The following is a 20530-nucleotide window of genomic DNA, read 5'->3' as shown; positions in this document are numbered from 1 at the left end:
TATATGCACATCTATAGAAGTTTGAGAGTCGATGCAGACATGCCGAATTTCTTTAGATTCCGTAGGAAGTAGAGACATTGTTGGGCTTTCTTAATTGTTGCATCAACGTGAGTGGACCAGGACAGACTGTGGTGACCCCCAGGAAAGCTATAGACCATCTCCACTTCGGAGCCATTGATGTAGATTTGGAGGGGGGGGGGGGGGGGTTAGGGGGGACGTGGTCTTGGCTTTGCTTCCTGAAGTCGAATAACAGTTCCTTGGTCTTGCCGACATTTAAAGAAAAGTTGTTTTCAGTACACCATGCAACCAAGTGATCTAGTGTGATTCGGCGTTGTTTGAGCTATGACCCCCCACAGTTGTATCATCCGCAAAACTTATAGATTGAATTGGAGTCAATCTTGCCACACAGTCGTGTGTATATAGGGAGTACCACAGAGGACTGAACACACATCCTTGCGGGGCCCCGGTGTTGAGGACTAATATGGAGGAGGTGCTGTTATCTATCCTGACAGATTGCGGTCTGTTGATGAGGAAGTCAAGGATCCAGCTGCATGGGAGGGGTCAGGTCCAAGATTGTAGAGTTTGGTTATTAGTCTTGTCGGGATAATGGTGTTGAAATTCTACATTCAAACCATCTTCTCTGTAAAGACATTTTCGTATCGTCTCTCAATTCGTTCGTCAATTCTTTATGTTCTAAATTTCTCCCCTCTTCCTGACCATGTGCCACTGGAACCAATTTATCACAATTTACCCCACTATAACTCTTCTAGAAGCTAGTGAATAGTGAACATGGAAAACAGGTTGCCAGGTTACTCATGCCTTCAAGCCAAAATTAATACTGGATAGCGAACAATCACCTTGTACAAAAGGAAGTAATTGTACGATATTAGTAAGGCCGGAGTGATCCCTGGGACTACTCTGAATTACTTAAGGGAGTGAGAGACATATTTCAGATTTTCGATTGGGATTTTATCTGCCTTCTTCAGGGATATCCCATGGCTTTGGGTGGAGTGGCAGATGTAGATATTATGACATAGGCATCAGGATTGTGCGACCCAGGATGAGTGAACCAGCCCCTCATCTGTCACTGGTCATATATTTTTGTAATTTTGAAGATCTCCATGATTAAATTTGTTAGCTCTGATGAAAAATGCCCCAAATCTTCAATTTCGCAACATAACTGTAACCTCTCATGCCTGGCACCTAAACCTCCGCTGTACCTATCCAGTGAAATGAAAGCAATATACTGCTGATTCTGGAGAGATCTGAATAATAACTGGGGGTGCTGTAAAAACTCGAGGTCTGGTGGCATCTGTGGCGAGGGAAACAGAGGTAATGTTTTGAGATGAATGTGACTCTTCTTCAGAATTCTGTTCTGAAGCAGTTCTGACGAGAGTCATATTGGATGCGCAACATTAACAGTTTCTCTCGCCACCGTGCTGCCAAACCAGTTGAGTCTTCCAGTACTTTATTTTTATTTCTCTACTTAACCAGCAATTCCATATACTTGCTTAGCTGGAGCCTAATAAAGACAACATTAGTTGCTCTTTGTTTTTGCATTCCATGTACCTAGACATGCAACGTTTATGTTTGTCGGCAGACTACTGCCTACACTTTAGGCAGTCTAGATTTACAGCAAATTAAAACAGAAAGGTTAAAATAGTGCAGAGAGAGTCGGTGAAATTTTCTATGCACTAAATTGTAATTAATTTGTTTTGAATCAATAGACTGGTCCATATATAAGAACTCAACAACCAACCTAAACGAGTATGCACCACAGACTTATCAGCAAATGTGGCAGAAGACTGCGTGCAAAGTAAGTATACGTAAGTTCCGCAACCGGAAACAATGGCTTAATCGGGAGATTGCTCCCTACTGAAGGCCAGTGCTGAGGCGTTCAAGTCAGGCGACCCGGACCTATACAACAAATCAGATACGACCTCCCGCAAAGTCATCAGGGACGGCAAGAGACAATATCAGACCAAGCTAGAGTCACAGACTAACGTCACAGACCATCGTCGATTGTGACAAGGCTTAAACGGGGTACAAAGCAAAGCCGAGCAGAGTCTCTGGCAGCAGTGCACTCTCCTCGATGAACTCGATGCATTCCATGCTCGGTTCGAGCAGGAAACCATCAAACCTTTGTCAACTGCCCCAGCAGTCCCGGACACATCCATGCCCACTGTCACAGCTTCCAAAGTCAGATTGGCCTTCTTGAAAGTGAACCCTCAGAAGGCGACCGGTCCTGGCGGGGGTCCTGGTTGTGCACTCGGAACCAGCTGGCAGGTGGTGTGTTCAAGGACATCTTCAACCTCTTCCTCAACCTCCGATCAGACGTCCCCACCTGCTTCAAGAAGACCACCATCATACCAATGCCAAAGAAGAACCAGCAACATGCCTCAATGACTATCGTCCGGTGGCTTTGACATCGATCGTAATAAAGTGCTTTGAAAGGTTGGTCATGAGGCACTTCAACTGCATACTCCAGAATGCCATCGACCCACTGCAATTTGCATACCACAATGGGTCCACAGCAGACGCCATCTCCCTGCCCTACACTCATCCCTGGAGTATCTCGACAACAAAGCTCCTACAACAGACTCCTATTTATTGACCAAGCTCCATAATCCAGCTCATTTCAAAGCTCCAAAACCTAGGACTTGGCTCCTCACTCTGGAACTGTATCCTCACTTTCTGACCCACAGACCACAATCAGTAATGATAAACTACAACACCTCCTCCACGATAGTCTTCAATACCGGGGCCCTGCAAGGTTGTGTACTTAGCCCCCTACTATACTCCCTATACACACACGGCTGCGTGGCAAAATTTGGCTCCATCTCCATCTACACATTTGCTGACATCACGACCGTAGTGGTCGGATCTCAAACAACGATGAGTCACAATACAGGAGGGAAATAGAGAACCTAGTGGAGTGATGTAACAACAACAATCTCTCCTCAATGTCAGCAAAGATGAAGAGCTGGTCATTGACTACAGGATGCAAAGTATCATTCACAACCCTGTCTGCTTCAACAGGGCCGAGGTGAAGATGGTTGACAGCTTCAAATTCTAGGTGTGCACATCACCAATCTGTTCTGGTCCACACACGTCGACGCTGCGATCAAGAAAGCACAACAGCACCTATATTTCTCAGGAAACTAAGAAATTCAGCATGTCCACACTGATTCTTACCAACATTCACAGATGCACCATAGAAAGCATCCTATCTGGCTGCATCACAGCCTGGTATGGCAACTGCTCGGCCCAAGACCGTAAGAAACTACAGAGTCGAGAACACAGTCCAGTCCATCACCCCGCTGCCTTGAAAAAGCGGGCAGCATAATCTAAGACCCGACCACCGGCTTATTCACTCTTCCAACGTCTTCCATCGGGCAGGCGATACAAAAGTCTGAGAACACGCACTAACAGATTCAAAACAGCTTCTTCTTCACTGTTATCAGACCCCTAAATGACCCTCCTATGGACTGATCTGATCTCTTCACACATCTTCCTCTACTGAGTGGTACTACACTCCTGTATGCTTCACCCGATGCCTATGTCTATGTATTTGCATTGTGTGTATTTTATGTTTGCCCTATGTATTTTCTTTTCATCTACGGAACGATCTGTCTGACTGTACGCAGAACAATACTTACTTTTCACTGTACCTCGGTACCGTGACAATAAACAAATCCATCCATCCATTTGGAATTCAGTGCCTGAAAAGTGGTGGGAGCTGTTTTAATAGTATGTTTCAAATGGGAATTGGAGATACCTTTGAAAAGGAAAATATTGCAGAGCTCTGGCGGGTGAGGTCAATTGGTTAGTACCAAGAGCTAGCACTGGCACGATGGGTTCCTGTTCCTTATGATTCAACTTCTGAAAACGTATTAATCACGCACATAATGAATTGCCAAGTGATGCACTATACATCCTGTGTCAGCATACCCCAGATCTCTCCATGCCCTTCAATAAGACCATACCTGAATCTGAATTGAAGGTGCTTCTAGGGCCCTGTAAATCATGGGCAAGACAGTGCTCTTTATATCTTCTGGTGGAGTTTTAGTCAACAGCAAATCCATCTTCTGCAAGAATATCAGTAAAACCTGTAACAACCACAAAAATATGTCAAGAATAAAGCAACGTCAAACGATTTGCAACTGCTTCTACAAACGTCCTGGTAAAGTGCACAAAAATAAAGCTTGACAGAAATCTTGTTAAAAATGCATCAGCCAACACTGCCCTCCTGCTTTTTCTTTATATATTTAATCATGTACAACAAACTCACCATGTTGCTAGCCTGAAGCATGAAAAGCAAAAGGATAATTTCCTCACTTGAAATGAAGTGCGCAATTTACAAAGGCACAGGAAAGAGCATCACAAATGCTTTTTTATAGCACAACACAGACCATATAAAAGCAATCCTCCACAGCACAAATTCCAAACTGACCAACACACAGCAAGTCATTGCTATAAGCAATATCAGTCAGCGTGCAGCAGCAAAGTCACAGTACAATTAGATCTCAGAGGTACAGATGTGAAGCCAGCTTTAATCCATAATCGATCAGCAGCATCAACTGAATAGGTATCATGCATACCACCAAATGAAGCTCCATTAAGCACACCCAGCAATCAGTGAATTACAATGACGATGTGGGGAAACAATTACTCTTGGTTATTCAGCTCGCTGGTGTCAAACTGCACACTTGCTTAAAATAAAAATACGATTGTGCAATGATTTGAGGCTTCCATGGTCTTGACTTTCAATACCTGAATGGGTTCCTGGAGCCGGAAAACTGGAACAAGGTCTGGGAGAATCAGCCTGACGTACTCTTCTTTGGTACACTCTTCAACAATGAGAAGGACATTGGGTAGGACAAAGGGCACCATGTCTGGGTTCACAAACTCAGAAGTCAAGAATGGCAGAATGCGTTGGATGACAACCCGCTGAAAACAAAAAGGAGTGGGAAGAGGATTATTACATGCTGCACTGCACATTAGAATACAGGGAAACCAACTAAATAACTGTCTATGGAATAGATTGATAAACATTTCCCTCATTCAAATACTGGTCAAGAACCAAATTAACTGATCACTTTTTGTTTTAAAAAACATTTTATTAAGGCATTTATGATTTTGTAACAATAAACAATACAAATGTACACATAGTTCAGTGCGTAACACATCCCTTCATCTCCCATTGTTCCTGCCTACTCTAAACACAAAATAGCCCAACTCTCCCCCCCCCCCCCACAAATGAATCTGCTGACAGTTTAGTTTTCTCCACAGAAGTCGATAAACGGCTGCCACCTCCAGACGAACCCTAACGTTGATCCTCTGAGGGCAAACTTAATTTTCTCAAATCTGAGAAACCCAGCCATGTCACTAACCCAAACCCCTGATTTTAGGGACTTCGAGTCCCTCCACGCTAATAAGATCAGTCTCCGGGCTACCAAAGAGGCAAAGGCCAAAACGTCAGCCTCTCTCTCCTCCTGGACTCATGGATCTTCCGACACTCCGAAAAACACTACCTCTGGACTCGGTGCCACCCTTGCTTTTAGTACCGTGGACATGACATCCGCAAATCCCTGCCAGTATGCCCTAAGCTTCGGGCATGCCCAAAACATATGGACATGGTTTTCTGGCCCTCCCGCACACCTCACACACTTGTCCTCTATCCCAAAAAACTTGCTCATCCAGGCCATTGTCATGTGTGCCCAATGAACCACCTTGAATTGTATCAGGCTGAGCCTGGCACATGATGAGGACGTGTTGACTCTGTTCACAGCATCCTCCCACAGACCCATCTCTACCTCCCCTCCCAGCTCATCTTCCCTTTTACGCTTTAGCTCACCTATCTGAGTTTCCTCCAACTCCATGAATTCTTTATAGATATCCGAAACCTTCCCCTCCCCCACCCCGTTTTAGAAACAACTTTGTCTTGTATCCCCTGTGGCGGTAGAAGGGGAAAGGTCGAATACTGCCTTCGCGCAAAATCCCTTATCTGCAGATATTGAAACACATTTTCTCCCGGCAATTCAAACTCCTCCTCCAAATCCTCTAAACATAGAAAGCTCCCATCAATAAATAGATCCCCCAGCCTCTCAATCCCTGCTCACTGCCACCTTCGAATCCCCCCATCTAGCCTCCCCGGGCCAAACTGGTGATTACCACAAATTGGAGCCCACACCGATGCTCCCTCCACTCCCATATGCTTCCGCAACTGCCCCCCAGACTCTCAGGGCCGCCACTACCACCAGGCTTGCGGAGTACCGGGCCGGCAAGAACGGCAGAGGAGCCGTTACCAATGCACCCAACCTTGTGCCCTTACATGATGCTGCCTCTACTCACTCCCACACTGACACCCCCACTCCCCACTTCATGATCATGGTTATATTTGCCGCCCAGTAGTAATTACTAAAGTTTGGCAGCGCCAGAACTGATCACTATTAATAGACAGAGTTGAACGTCTGTGGAGATGTGAAGGTGGGACAGGAGGTGGGCATGCTGTAAATTTCCCACAATCAGCCAGTTATGCCAACATGGTCCCACCTCTGGGCTATTTTAAAGCTGCGTGTATTGGGCTAGAGACAATTACCCAACTGCTTTTGGCAGATAGCTAATTAAGCCAATGAAATTGTCTATTGAGAGCAATAATCAGAAGCTGCCTGGTAAGCAGACACCCCTGCTAAGGCTGAAGTCTGGCTGAACAGGGGAGGTGGCCTCCTGGAGGATGCCATTATTGCCTCATTCACACTAACTCAGCCAACCCCACCCCTTTTGAGGTGTGATTGTCCAACGGTTACCTTTAAGGCTGCAACCTGTCCATTGGAAGGGTTCCCACTCCACAATGCAGCAGCTGTGGAAATTTTTTATTTTTAAACTTCGAAAATTCTTCAGAGGCGCCTCCATCTTTCATTCTCCAAATTGTGTCCCTGCACCCACTTCTGACAGTGGGGCTGTTTTTTTCCCCCCATTATTCTTTCACAGGATGTGGGTATCAATGGCAGGTCTGCATTTATTGGGCATCCCTAATTTCCTTTGAGAGGGTGATCTTCAAGTTGTCCTTGCAAATGTTTCAGTGCTGAAGAGCCTCCAACAAGCCTCAGGGGTCGGATCTCTGTCCCTAATTGTATGGGGCCACCAGAGGTAGTCACTTACTTGGCAGGCTCCTCCCAAGTCATCTTTGGGACCCTGCTACTGGCATTTCCAGGTTCCTGATCCACAATTCATGCCAACAGTGGAATTGGAAAATAGGAACAGAATTTAGCCCACAGTAAGGGCAGCACGGTGGTGCAGTGGTTAGCACTCCTGCCTCACGGCGCCGAGGTCCCAGGTTCGATCCCGGCTCTGGGTCATTGTCCGTGTGGAGTTTGCACATACTCCCCGTGGTTTCTCCCCCACAACCCAAAGATGTGCAGAGTAGGTGGATTGGTCATGCTGAATTTTCCCTTAATTGGAAGAAATGATTTGGGTATTCTAAATTTATTTTAAAAAATAATTTAGCCCACAGTCTCTGTCGGCATATTTCTCATTGGTTTTAAAATGTTAAAATTTTAAGCATTGCTGACCAAAACCATCACTAACAATGCAGTTTTCTTAATCTTGTAAATGGGCAGTGAATTCTTATCTCCATGCATCTCTTGACAATTCCATATCATGGACAATACATGAAGTTTAAATCCACGCACAATAATTTTCAAGTTGCACATGCTGACAGATCTTGGTCTTCTGATTTAGGGATTCATCCACCAATGACACGACAGTTTGAAATACAGCCTCCAGACCCCAGCATTCAAACAGAGTTGTCATGTTTTGTGGACAAGCCTGTTCAGGTTTACAAGTCAAAAGTCTTGGCATACGAGATTCATATTGCACAGAGGACACCATTCAGACTATCATGTGTGTTCCAGCTCTTTGAAAGTAAAATCCAATTAGTCCCACTCCCTCCACGCTTTTTCCACTGCCCTGAAAAAACTTCCTTTTGAAATGGAGATCTAAATCCCTTTCGAAAGTATCTACTGAATTTGCATGCTTAGGCAGTGCATTCCAGATCATTAAAAACATTTCTTCCATCTCCCGGCTGAGTTTCTTTTGCCAACTGTTTTAAGTCTGTGTCCTCTGATTACCAACCGTTCTACCAGTAGGAACAATCTCCCCATCTACACACTCACCTCTAACTAAATATTCATTTTTATTTTTATTTCCCTTCTACGTTTATCAATTGAAATTGAAGTTCTTGCTCCTTAATGATGCAATTTTCAATGGTGACTGGCCATTGTCCCCAAGCAGCAGCCTGATTACAATTCCTACAGTAAAAGTGAACGGTTCTGTCCTGCAGCTGTCTCTGGTCCAAATCAGCATGCAGCAGAGTCCACAGTTAACACATTATTTGCAGCAGAGGTGACAGGCCATTTGAACTGAATGATCCATGTCAGTGTTTATGTTCCACACAGGCCTCCTTTCACCCTCCTTCACCTAACCCGATCAACATTCCTTTCTATTCTTTTCTCGCATGTACTCAGCTAAGTTGCCCTTAAATACACCTATGCTCAATTTCACTGTGTGGTACTGAGTTCCAGGCCCAAACTTCTCTTTGGGTAAATAAATTACTCCTGAATTCCCTTTTGGATTTATTAGTGACTATCATAAATTCATGGGCCCCACTTTTGCTCTCCCCACAAGTGGAAATAACTTTACATCTAACCAGGCATTGTCAAACTCAGGGACGCGACCCGCGGGTGGGTCGCGGAGCAGTCCATCGCTGCGCACCTGATCACGCAAATCTGCGCGCAACAGCCGCAGCAGCCGGCTGTTAATAACGCCGACTGCAAGCAGCCTTCAAAATGGCCCCGAACATGTAAAAAAAATGCAGCCGCACTGCGCAATCGTGCCAGATCATCGGCGCACATGCACAAAACTATGCACATGCGCGCCAATGATCAGGCACGCATACGCAATGAGGCCGCTTTTTTTTTTTAACGGTTGTAGCTTTTTGTTTTACAAGTTCCAGGGTGTTTTAATTCATTTATTTAATTCATTTTATTTTTATTTTTTTAATTCATTTTATTTTTTTTACAAGTTCGGGGGGGTTTTATTTGATAAAACTTTACAGCAAAAAAAATGCAGAACTTTGGACAGATGGAGTCTCCATACTTTCCAACGCCGGAAGGCTTCACCTTCACCAACAGGTTCCATTGGAGGAGCGTGTACGAGGGCCAATGGGACCCCAAAACCATTTCCTCCATTTTTGTCAGCAGCAAACAAGGTAAGAGAAAATAGTGGGTCGCCCAGGTCAGCCGGCATAGGCCGCGAAGGTCGGCAGGCGTGGGTTGCAAAGAACAGCCAGAGTGGGCCGCGAAGCCGGACGGCCTGGGTCGCGAAGGCCGGCCCGCATGGGTCGCGAAGGCTGGCATGGGTCGCGAAGGCCGACCGGCATGGGTCGCGAAGGCCGGCCGGCGGGGTCGCGAAGGTCGGCCGACGTAGGTCGCGAAGGTTGGCCGGTTGGTAAAAATGGGTCCCCGGAAACAAAGTTTGTAAAACACTGATCTAATTTTAAAGACCTCCAGTTTTCTCTTTTCTAGAGTCGCGAAGGTTGGCCGGTTGGTAAAAATGGGTCCCCGGAAACAAAGTTTGTAAAACACTGATCTAATTTTAAAGACCTCCAGTTTTCTCTTTTCTAGAGTAAGAGCTCCAGTCTGTTCAATCTTGGAAAAGTATAACTTTACAGTTCTGTTATCATTCTAATAAATCTTTTTTGCACCTTCTCAATTGCCTCTATATTCTTTTTGTAATGAGGCACGGTGGACAAAGCAAGTTTAACATAATTTCTTTGCTTTTCAATTCTATCCCTCTAGAAATAAACACCAACGCTTGCTTTGCTTTTTTTCCATAGCCGTATTTACATAGAATTTACAGTGCAGAAGGAGGCCATTCGGCCCATCGAGTCAGTACCGGCTCTTGGAAAGAGCACCCTACCCAACGTCAACACCGCCACCCTATCCCCATAACCCAGCAACCCCACCCAACACTAAGGGCAATTTTGGACACTAAGGGCAATTTAGCATGGCCAATCCACCTAACCTGCACATCTTTGGACTGTGGGAGGAAACCGGAGCACCCGGAGGAAACCCACGCACACACAGGATGTGCAGACTCCGCACAGACAGTGACCCAAGCCGGAATCGAACCTGGGACCCTGGAGCTGTGAAGCAATTGTGCTATCCACAAGGCTACCGTGCTGCCCATTAATTTGTGTCACTACTTTAGAGTGGTTTGTGTACCTCTGCCCCAGAATCACATTTACTCCATTCAGTAATTTATTTTCAAAGGAAATAAGGACAAAGCCGCAATACCTTTAAAATTGCATTCACTCTCTATAAAACGTTAAATCAAGATTTTTTTTTTAAACCACATTATTTCAGGAGAATTTCAAAATCAAATACTTCCAAAAGACAAGTACCACATGGCGGGCTTCAGCTTTTCTGGCAAGCCTGTGGAATAAAAGGAACAGTGGCAATATGGATAGGGAATTGGCTGAGTGACAGATAACAGAGGAGTGGTGAACATTCATTTTAAGGCCTATAATGGTTTGGTTCTGGAACATTTGCTTTTCTTCATAGATATTGATGACTTTGTGTGCAGGACACAACTTCTAAATTTGCAGATGACACAAAATTTGGAAGCATACTGAACTGCGAAGAGAAAATGATAAGACTTCAAGAAAACAGACAGGTTAATGAAATGTCATGGATGGACACATAACAGAAGAAATGTAATGCAGAAAAGTGTGAAGCGTTACATTTTGGTCGGATGAATGAGAGGCAATACAAAGTACCGGATGCAGGTACAGAAATACCCAGGGGTATATCTGCACAAGTCATTGAAGGTGGACGGTCAGGCTGAGAAAGTGTTTCAAAAGGCATGTAGAAACCCGGACTTCATAAATAGAGGCATAGACTGATACACTACGAAAGTAAGGAAACTATGATGAACCTGCATAAAACACAGGTTCAGTCTCAAGTGGAGTACCCTGTCAATTCGGGGATATTTTCCTTAAGAAGGCTGAGAGGAGAGATGACCGAAATATTCAAAACCATGAGGAATCTGGACAGAGCAGATAGGGATAAGCTGCTCTCATTGGTGGAAGAATTGAGAACCAAAGGACACAGATTTAAGGTGGTTGGCAAATGAACCAAAGGTGAAATGAAAAACTTTATGTAACAAATGATTAGGGTCCGGAATACCCTGCCTGAGTATGTGGTGCCGACAGGGTCAATCGTGGCTTTGAAAAGAGAATTGAATAATTATCTGAGGAAAAATGATTTGAAGGGCTAAGAGGAAAAGGCAGGGAAGTGGAACTAGCCGAGCTGCCCTTGCAGAGAGCTGGCATGTGCTTCATGGGCTGAATGGCATTGTAACCATTCTGTGATTCTACATTTTAAAGAGTTATAGTTCAGTACAGGTGTTTAAATTATACAGCTAACTAACAGGCAGATATAAATCAATATCAATTTGGTTAGTGGGTAACTTGCTTTCAAAAGGATTAGCCAAAACAATATATGGATTGTCCAACTAGGGAAGGGGCCATTCTGGATCTGGTATTGGGGGTGAGCCCGGCCAGGTTGTCGACGTTTCAGTAAGGTTCAGTTCGGGAACAGTGACCACAATTCAGTAAGCTTTAAGGTACTGATGGATAAAGATAAGTGTAGTCCTCAGATGATGGTGCTAAATTGGGGAAGGCTAATTACAACAATATTAGGCAGGAACTAAAGAATGTAGATTGGGGCAGATGTTGGAGGGCAAATCAACAACTGGCATGTGGGAGTGTGGGAGGCTTTCAAGTGTAAGTTGATATGAATTCAGGACTGGCACTTTCCTGTAAGGATGAAAGATAAGTATGGCAAGTTTCGGGAACCTTGGATAAGGGGCTGGTTTAGCACATTGGGCTAAATAGCTGGTTTTTAAAGCAGACCAAGGCAGGCCAGCAGCACGGTTCAATTCCCGTACCAGCCGCTCCGAACAGACGCCGGAATGTGGCGACTAAGGGCTTTTCACAGTAACTTCATTTGAAGCCTACTTGTGACAATAAGTGATTTTCATTTCATTTTCATAATGAGAGATATTGTGAGCCTAGTCAAAAAGAAAAAGGAAGCTAGGAGGCTGGGAACACACAAAGCAAGTGTGGTGTAGCCACGGAAAATGGCTGCTTCCCGATTAATTTGGCCCAAAACCCGATTTAAAATGGCTAACCGGAAAGGCTGCTGGGAAAAGCAGGGAACAAGACAGAAACGGACAGCTGCAGACAGAATAGCATATTCGGCTCTGGGGAAGTTGGCCCAGATCGATTCTCAGGGCTATTAACAGCCCATCCACCCAGACATCTGCAGTGTAATCAGCTATCCCCGGGAACAATTGCAACATATTAGCAATTGAATACCAGGCCAGACCTGTCGGCACCTGCAGTGGCCGAAACAAAGGCAGGTGACCGACCACCCCCCGATCGGGGAATCGCCTCGCAATTGGACATATCGAACCCAGCGATTGGGAACAAGTTCAATCACTTGGGACTCAGGGTCAAGGGCCGCCCCGGGAGGCGGGAAGCCCCTGGGCCCTATAAAGTGAGGGGCCAAGTTCAGATCGCTCTCTCTCTCCCTTCTTCGCCTGCTCGAGACCTCCGCAAGAACAGCAACCGGCAACCGTAAGTTTGAGTCCAGCGATCGCTATCTGATAAAGACTCCTAGCCATCGACCTGTAGCAGCCTTTTGAATCCCGCGGGCCAGATCCGATTGGATAAGCCATTCGTTTCCCTGACCTGGTAGGCTCTTCCTAAAGTTAAGTATTGGCCAGTAGTGATAGGTTTATTATATAGATAGTAGGATTATTGTGTAAACATTACTTGTTGTATATAATAAATGACCGTTGATTTCAATCTTACTAAGTGGTGTGCTGACTTATTAATCATAACTTGAACTTGAACCACGTGGCGGTATCAGAAAGATACCTGGCGACTCGTGAGCAAAGGTGACGTAATCAGAGCTAATAAACTAAGGCTAAAAAGAGCAACAGTGGTATACAAGGAAAGTAGAAAGAAACTTAAACAAGGAGTCAGGGGGGCTAAAAGGGGGCATGAAAAGTCCAGCTGGATTAAGGAAAATCTCACGTTTTTTAATATAAAGAGCAAGAGGGTAGCCAGAGAGAGGGTTGGGGGGGGGGGGGGGGGAAGAGAGAGAGAGAGAGAGAGAGAGAGAGAGAGAGAGAGAGAATATCTATGTGTGGAGCCAGGGCAAAGTATAAAATGAGTACTTTGCGTCAGCATTCACCAAAGAGAAGGACTTGGTGGATGATGAGTCTGGGGAAGGGTGTGTAGATAGTTTGGGTCATGTTGAGATCAAAATGGAGGTATTGGGCGTCTTGAAAAACATTAAGATAGACAAATCCCCTAGGGCTGATGGGATGTACCACAGAATACTGACTGGCTACAGGGGAGGGCCCAGAGAATTGGAGAATAGCCAATGGTGTTCCTTTGTTTTGCCCCAGCAATTTCCTCCCTTGCCTCTGTCAGTATTCTGGGTTTAAGAAGGCTAGCAAGGATAATCCAGGTAATTACAGGACGGTGAGCCTTATGTCAGTGGTAGGGAAATTCTTGGAAAGGATTCTTCGAGACAGGATTTATTCCCACTTGGAAATAAGTGGACGTATTGGTGAGAGGCAGCATGGTTTTGTGAAGGGGAGGTCGTGTCTCACTAACTTGATCGAGTTCTTCGAGGAAGTGACAAAGATGATTGATGAGGGTGGGGCAGTGGATGTTGTCTACATGGACTTCAGTAAGGCCTTTGACAAGGTCCCTCATGCAGACTGGTACAGAAGGTGACGTCACAGAGGATCAGAGGTGAGCAGGCAAGATGGATACAGAAATGGCTCGGTCATAGAAGACAGAGGGTAGCAGTGGAAGGGTGTGTTTCTGAATGGAGGGCTGTGACGAGTGGCGTTCCTCAGGGATCACTTTGCAATATATATAAATGATTTGGAGGAAAATGTAACTGGTTTGATTTGCAAAGGTTGATGGAATTGCGGATAGCATTGAAGACTGTCAGAGGATATAGCAGGATATAGATCAGCTGGAGACTTGGGCAGAGAGATGGCAGACCACCTGAGGTTCAATCCAGACAAATGTGAGGTAATGCATTTTGGAAGGTCTAATACAGATGGGAAATATACAGTAAATGGCTGAACCCTTAAGAGTATTGATAGGCAGAGAGATCTAGGTGTACAGGTACATAGGTCACTGAAATTGGGAACACAGGTGGAGAAGGTAGTCAAGAAGTCATACAGCATCAGCCGGGGCATTGAGTTTAAAAATTAGCAAGTCATGTTGCAACTTTATAGAACCTTTGTTAGGCCGCACTTGGAATATAGTGTTCAATTCTGGTTGCCATACTACCAGAAGGATGTGGAGAAGGTACAGAAAAGATTTACCATGTTGCCTGGTATGGAGGGCATTAGCTATGAGGTGAGGTTGGAGAAACTTGGTTTGTTCTCACTGGAACAACGGAGATTGAGGGGCGACCTGATAGAAGTCTACAAGATAATGAGGGGCATGGATAGAGTGGATAGTCAGAAGCTTTTTCCCAGGGTAGAAGAGTCAATTACTTGGGGACATAGGTTTAAGGTGAGAGGGGCAAGGTTTAAAGGAAATGTATGAGGCAGGATGTTTTACACAGAGGGTGGTGGGAGCCTCAAAATCGCTGCCTGGGGAGCTAGTGGAAGCAGATACAATACGGACTTTTAAGGGGCATCTTGACAAATACATGACTAGGATGGGAATAAAGGGATATAGGGATATGCCCCCCCCGGGTAGGGGCTTTTAGTTCAGACGAGCAGCATGGTAGGTGCAGGTTTGGAGGCCAAACGGCCTGCTCCTGGGCTGTAATTTTCTTTGTTCTTAAGTGGCAATAACATTTTAATGATCGGAGCATGAATGCTATACATTATCAGCCTTAAAATTACTCTTCGGTCTGTAATTATCGTGGGAGAGAAGGTTGCCTGCACCCAGGGTTTGGCCTTTGTTTCCTCAGTTTTTGCAACTGGCAGACTTAACATTTGTTTCCAACGATTCCGCTAAGATCTCATATCTCTCCACTGTTCAACACTATTTTGCATATTCTTCTTTGTTTTGAATGTGTTTTCATTGACTCTGGGATGATATTTATTCAGTATCGCATTCTTTATGAAAAGCATAGAATCACAAAGCACAGAAGGGCCCATTTGGTCTATCATGCCTGGATCAACTATTTGAAAGGGTTGTCCAATTAGCCTCATTCAACCTGCTCTTCTCCATAGAACTGCAAATTTCTTCTATGAAAATATATATCCAATTCCTTTCAAACTTATTACTGCATCTGCTTTCACCAACCTTTCAAGCAACACATTCCAGACCATAAGTCGATGTGTAAAAAAACTCATTTTTACCCTGGACTTTTTGCCAATTATTGATTACCCATCTCTGGTTAACAATTTATCTGCCAATGGAAACTACTTTTCTTAATCTAATCGATTTTCAACTCCTCTATTAAATCTCCTTTTCAGCTCTCAGGAGAAAAAATCCAGTTTTTTTTTCTATTTTCCTCTCACCTGCAGTTCCTCATCTCTGGTGTTATACTTGTCATCTACTGTACACCTTCTCAAGATCTTGACATCGTTCCACAAGTATCATGTCCAGAACTGGACATAATCCTCCAGCTGAGGCCTAACCAGTAATTTAGCAAGATTCACTATGACTTATTTCCTTTTGTACTCTATGCTTCTATTTCCCAAGCCCATTCTGTTATTTTAACTTCATCAACTAGGGGAGGGGGTGGCATAATGGTATTGCCGCTGAACTAATAATCCCGAGACACAGGGTGATGGTCTGGGGACTCGGGTCCAAATCCCATCATTTAAACTCAATAAAATATCTGGAATTAAAAGTCTAATGATGACCATGAAATCATTGTCGACTGTCGTAAAAACCTACCTGGTTCAGGAATGTCCTTTAGAGAAAGAACGCTGCCATCCTTACCTGGTCTGGCCTACATGTGACTCCAGACCCACAGCAATGTGGTTGACTCTTAAATCCCCAATTAGGAATGGGCAATAAATGCTGGCTTCAGCCACGTCCCATGAATGAATAAAAAAACCTTGCCCTGTCCTCTTTAAATATTTGGCTTTCAGTGGTCTTATGGTCCCTTTAGAAATCTGCATTTTCTATTTGTATTTCAAATTCCACGTATTTGCTCATTAAAGAGAAACATTTTAATTTGTGTCATTATCAGATCAGATATGAACAGCAGGGCATCTATCTGTCAGAATTATACCCCTTGATTTGCAGCACTCCGTTTTGAGCACATGCTTCGTTGTCAGCCATGTCAAATCACAGTTGAACTAACCATACCTTCGGTAACTTTGCCAAGATTTTTGGCAGACCTTTGTAAAACTGCGATTTCTGGAGGTTGTCTCGTTGAAATAGTGAGTCAAAATACTGGAGAGTCATGGCGCCTACATCATCAAAAAATGGGATCTGAAAAAAATGCAGAGATTTCATGAGAAAGAAAGGAATTATGTACGAGTTGCAAGACTGAGGTGGCAGTACCGAGGGCGAGCGGCACTGTCGGAAGGGCAGTACTAGGGCGCGCGGCATCGTCGGAGGGGCATGGCCGAGGGGGCGCGTGGCACCATTGGAGGAGCATGGGCGAGGGAGCGCAGCACCGCCGGAGGGGCAGTGGTGAGGGCGTGTGGCACTGTTAAGGGCATGCGGCACTGTCAGAGGACTGTCGGAGGGGCAGTATCGAGGGCACGCGGCACTGTCGGAGGGACAGTATCGAGGGCATGCTGCACTGTTAGACGGGCAGTACCGAAGGCGTACTGCACTGTTAGACGGACAGAACTGAAGGCGTGCTGCACTGTCAGAGGGGCAGTACCGAGGGCATGTTGCACTGTTAGGCGGGCAGTACAGAGGGCACGCGGCACTGTCGGAGGGGTAGTACCGAAGGCACGCGGCACTGTCGGAGAGGCATGGCCGAATGCGCGCAGCAATGTCGGAGGGGCATGGCCGAGGGGCATTGTACTGTCGGAGGGGCAGTACCGAGGATGCGTTGCACTGTTGGAGAGGCAGTGCCAAGGACGCGCTGCACTGTCAGAGTGCAGTCCCGAGAATACAGAGTCAGTACTGCACTGTCAGGGAGGCAGTACTGAGGGTACACTGCACTGTCAGACGTCTGCAGGTGACCTAAAAGAACCCATGGCAATATTTTGAAGAGCATGGGAGTTCTCCGCAGTGTTCTGGTTAAAATTTATACCTCAATTAAACATCACTATATCTGATTATCCGGTCATTTATTTCACTGTTTCTTGTGGGAGTTTGCTGTGTGCAAACTGCCTGCTGTGTTTTCCAACATTACAACAATGATTACACTTCTAAAGTAGGTCCACAGCTAAGAATACTCTGACATCTGCATTGTAGAGAAACAAGCAACTGATTATGCTGAAGAATGACAATTAAAAGAAACATGATTTTGTGCTCATGTGTCTGCTTCCTGTTTACTTACCTTACTTAGCTGGTCAGGGTCTGGTCTGACATTGGGAACAACATTGAGCAACAATTTCATGTGCTCCCGAACTTCTTTAGGAACTTTATGCAGTAAGTTGGGGCCTAACCGGGTGAGCTGCAAAAATTGAAAGGCACCCATTGTTTAAACCTTAACACAAGAAAAATCATACTTATACAGTGCTTTTAACCTAAAGAGACATCCCCAAAGGATCTCACACAAGCGATGCTAAAATCAGAACAAGACCAAAAGAGATGATAACAAGAGGTAGGTTTTAACGGCAAATTTAAAAGGAGGAATGTGGGTGGTGTTTTGGAGAGGTTTCGAAAATCTTCATATTAAAGCTAGAGAAGCAGAAATCTCAAACTCCTTTAATAATAATAATCGCTTATTGTCACAAGTAGGCTTCAATGAAGTTACTGTGAAAAGCCCCTCGTCGCCACATTCCAGCACCTGTTCGGAGAGGCCAGTACGGGAATTGAACCCGTGCTGCTGGTCTTGTTCTGCATTACAAGCCAGCTGTTTAGCCCACTGCTAAACCAGCCCCTCCACTGTGCTAAAGCAGCGCCTTCCCCAAATGGCTGGGAGTCAAATAAAGTTTGAATCTGAGATTGTTGAGATTTTTGTTGGGTAAGAGAATAAAGGAACATGGAGCAAAGGTGAGTAAGTGAATTGAGATTGGTATCAGCTGTAATCTAACTGAATAGTGAAACAAAATCAAGGGGCTGTTCAGCTCCCTCCTGACCCTATGGAAGAGTTTGGATAAAGGACACATCTTTCCGGTACTCCAAAGGAGAGTGTGACAACAGAAGGAGTACCCATTGTTAAAGGTATCCTTGGCTACGACTTCACATAAAAGTGAAACCAGAGGTCAATTCCACTGATCTGAAGGGTGGCGTGGTGTCACAAAGATCGTGAAAGATGGGGAAGAATAGAAACTGAATACACATTCATGAACGACACAATTAGCGAATGATTAGGGGGGAGTTCAACAGTATGGTGGGTAGAGATTCAAGCATTGGGGTTGTTGGAAAGATGTGCATGAGTTTGGAGAGTGCCATTTTTATTCAAGAATAATGGGGAAGTTGGAGATCAAGCAGCAGCTTGCAAAGACACATGGCATCAAGCTGTTCTTTTTGAGGATGGTGCGTTACAAAAGGTGGGGGAAATGGGTGGTTGGGAAACAATAACCAAAACGAGGGAACCATTTGCAACATCAGCTAGAAAAGGAGCCACTAAGGGAACGTGGATGGTCAGCAGTCATGTGGGACTGTAATCAAGGGAATCAGAGATAAGTCTTATAATGTGCTCTCAGACTTGGATTCAGGGCTAAGGGGCAGGGATAGGGAGGGGGGGGGGGGGGGAGGAGGAGAGTAGGGCAGGCTTGGCAGAATGTTACCTGATCCAGTTGTCTGCTGAAACTCTTGAAAATATCTTGCTTGTTGACCTCGAAGATAGGCTTGCCATCATTAAACACAGCAAACATGACACCTCCTAATGAGTACATATCACTGGCCAGATCACAACTCACTGACAGGATATACTCAGGAGCAACATACTCAGGGTTAGGGAGGCTCAAAGAAGGAAGATTTGGGTCCCATTCCTTGCAACTAAATGTAAGCTATAAAGAACAGAAGCAAAACATTGATTGATTTAATTACATTTAAAAAAATATATATATATTTTATTGAGTATTTGAAATTTTTTATAACAGTAACATAAACAATGACATCAACATGGCAAAATAAACATTCCCCCGCCCCCAGCCCAATCTTCACACGCCTCAATCATACAACAACAACAACAATCCCCCCCCCCCCCCCCGGGAATACTGCATCTGTTGACATTTTAATTTTCCCCAAGAAAGTCGACGAACGGCTGCCACCTCCGGGTGAACCCGAACATTGACCCTCTTAAGGCTAATTTATTTTCTCGAGCCTGAGAAACCCAGTCATGTCACTAACCCAGGTCTCTACACTTGGGGGCTCCGAGTCCTTCCACATCAACAAGATCCATCTCCGGGCTACCAGGGAGGCACAGTCCTCTTTCGCCCCTGAACTCCCGGATCTTCCGACACTCCAAAGATCGCTACCTCCGGACTCAGTACCACCCGTGTTTTTAGTACCATGGACATTGCCTTAGCAAAATTCTGCCAAAACCCTCTAAGCTTCGGGGGCATGCCCAAAACATGTGGACATGATTTGCTGGGCTTCCCGCGCACCTCGCACACCTATCCTCAACCCCGAAGAACTTACTCATCCTAGCCATTTAATTTTAATTTATCACATCAAATTGTTTCTTCAAAATAAAGTCACTTATTAAAACCAACCCTCCATCTACATTTCTTCAAATCTAGCAATGCCTCATTTTAAAATTCTTATCCTGGTGTGGAAATCTCTCTATGGCCTTACTCCTCCATTTCTCTATAACCTCCTGCAGCAGAAAAAGACAAATGAGGAGGAGTAGGCCATTTGACCCCTCAAGCTATTTGATAAGATTATGGTTTATCGAATTGTGGCCTCAACTCCACTGTGTACCCCCAATAACCTTTGACTCCCTTGTCAGTAAATAATCTATTTTCTTGTCTTAAAATATTCAATGACCCTGATCCATCACCCTCTGGGGAATGGATTTCCACAGACTCACCACCCTCCATTTCCCCTCATCTCCTTAAATTGGGGACTCCTTATCTTTAAAGGGTGTTCCTTACTTCCGGCCTCAACCACTGGCAAAACATCCTTTCAGCATCCACCTCCAGCCTTACAACTTTCTGAGATTTCTGCTCTCCTTGTAGACCGGGTCTGATATGTGCAGCTGATTTTCTCGCTCCACCACTGGCTTACCCAGATCCTAAGATCTGGGGTTGCCTCCCAAAATGTCTTCATCTCCCTCTTCTCCTTTAAGTCAACCCTTTGAAATGCTCTCTTTGACAAAGCTTTTAG

General features: G+C 45.0%; 1 protein-coding gene across 3 annotated transcripts in view; it reads right to left on the bottom strand.

The window, feature by feature from the left end:
- Positions 1-20530, bottom strand: part of scyl2 (SCY1 like pseudokinase 2) — a 100060-nt gene that overhangs the window by 39502 nt on the left and 40028 nt on the right. For 2 of the 3 annotated variants that reach the window (XM_072484757.1, XM_072484758.1), the window contains exons 6-11: positions 18988-19209; positions 17589-17705; positions 16436-16561; positions 4774-4950; positions 4292-4303; positions 3987-4109 (exon numbers count right to left, since the gene is read on the bottom strand). In XM_072484757.1, the coding sequence (XP_072340858.1) occupies positions 3987-4109; positions 4292-4303; positions 4774-4950; positions 16436-16561; positions 17589-17705; positions 18988-19209 (777 nt within the window). The remainder of the gene's footprint in view (positions 1-3986; positions 4110-4291; positions 4304-4773; positions 4951-16435; positions 16562-17588; positions 17706-18987; positions 19210-20530) is intronic. The other variant, XM_072484759.1, reaches the window with a different exon arrangement.

The sequence above is a fragment of the Scyliorhinus torazame genome, chromosome 19, assembly GCF_047496885.1.
Source record: "Scyliorhinus torazame isolate Kashiwa2021f chromosome 19, sScyTor2.1, whole genome shotgun sequence".
In the NCBI taxonomy this organism is placed as follows: domain Eukaryota; kingdom Metazoa; phylum Chordata; class Chondrichthyes; order Carcharhiniformes; family Scyliorhinidae; genus Scyliorhinus; species Scyliorhinus torazame.
This window is presented reverse-complemented; position numbering and strand designations above follow the sequence as displayed.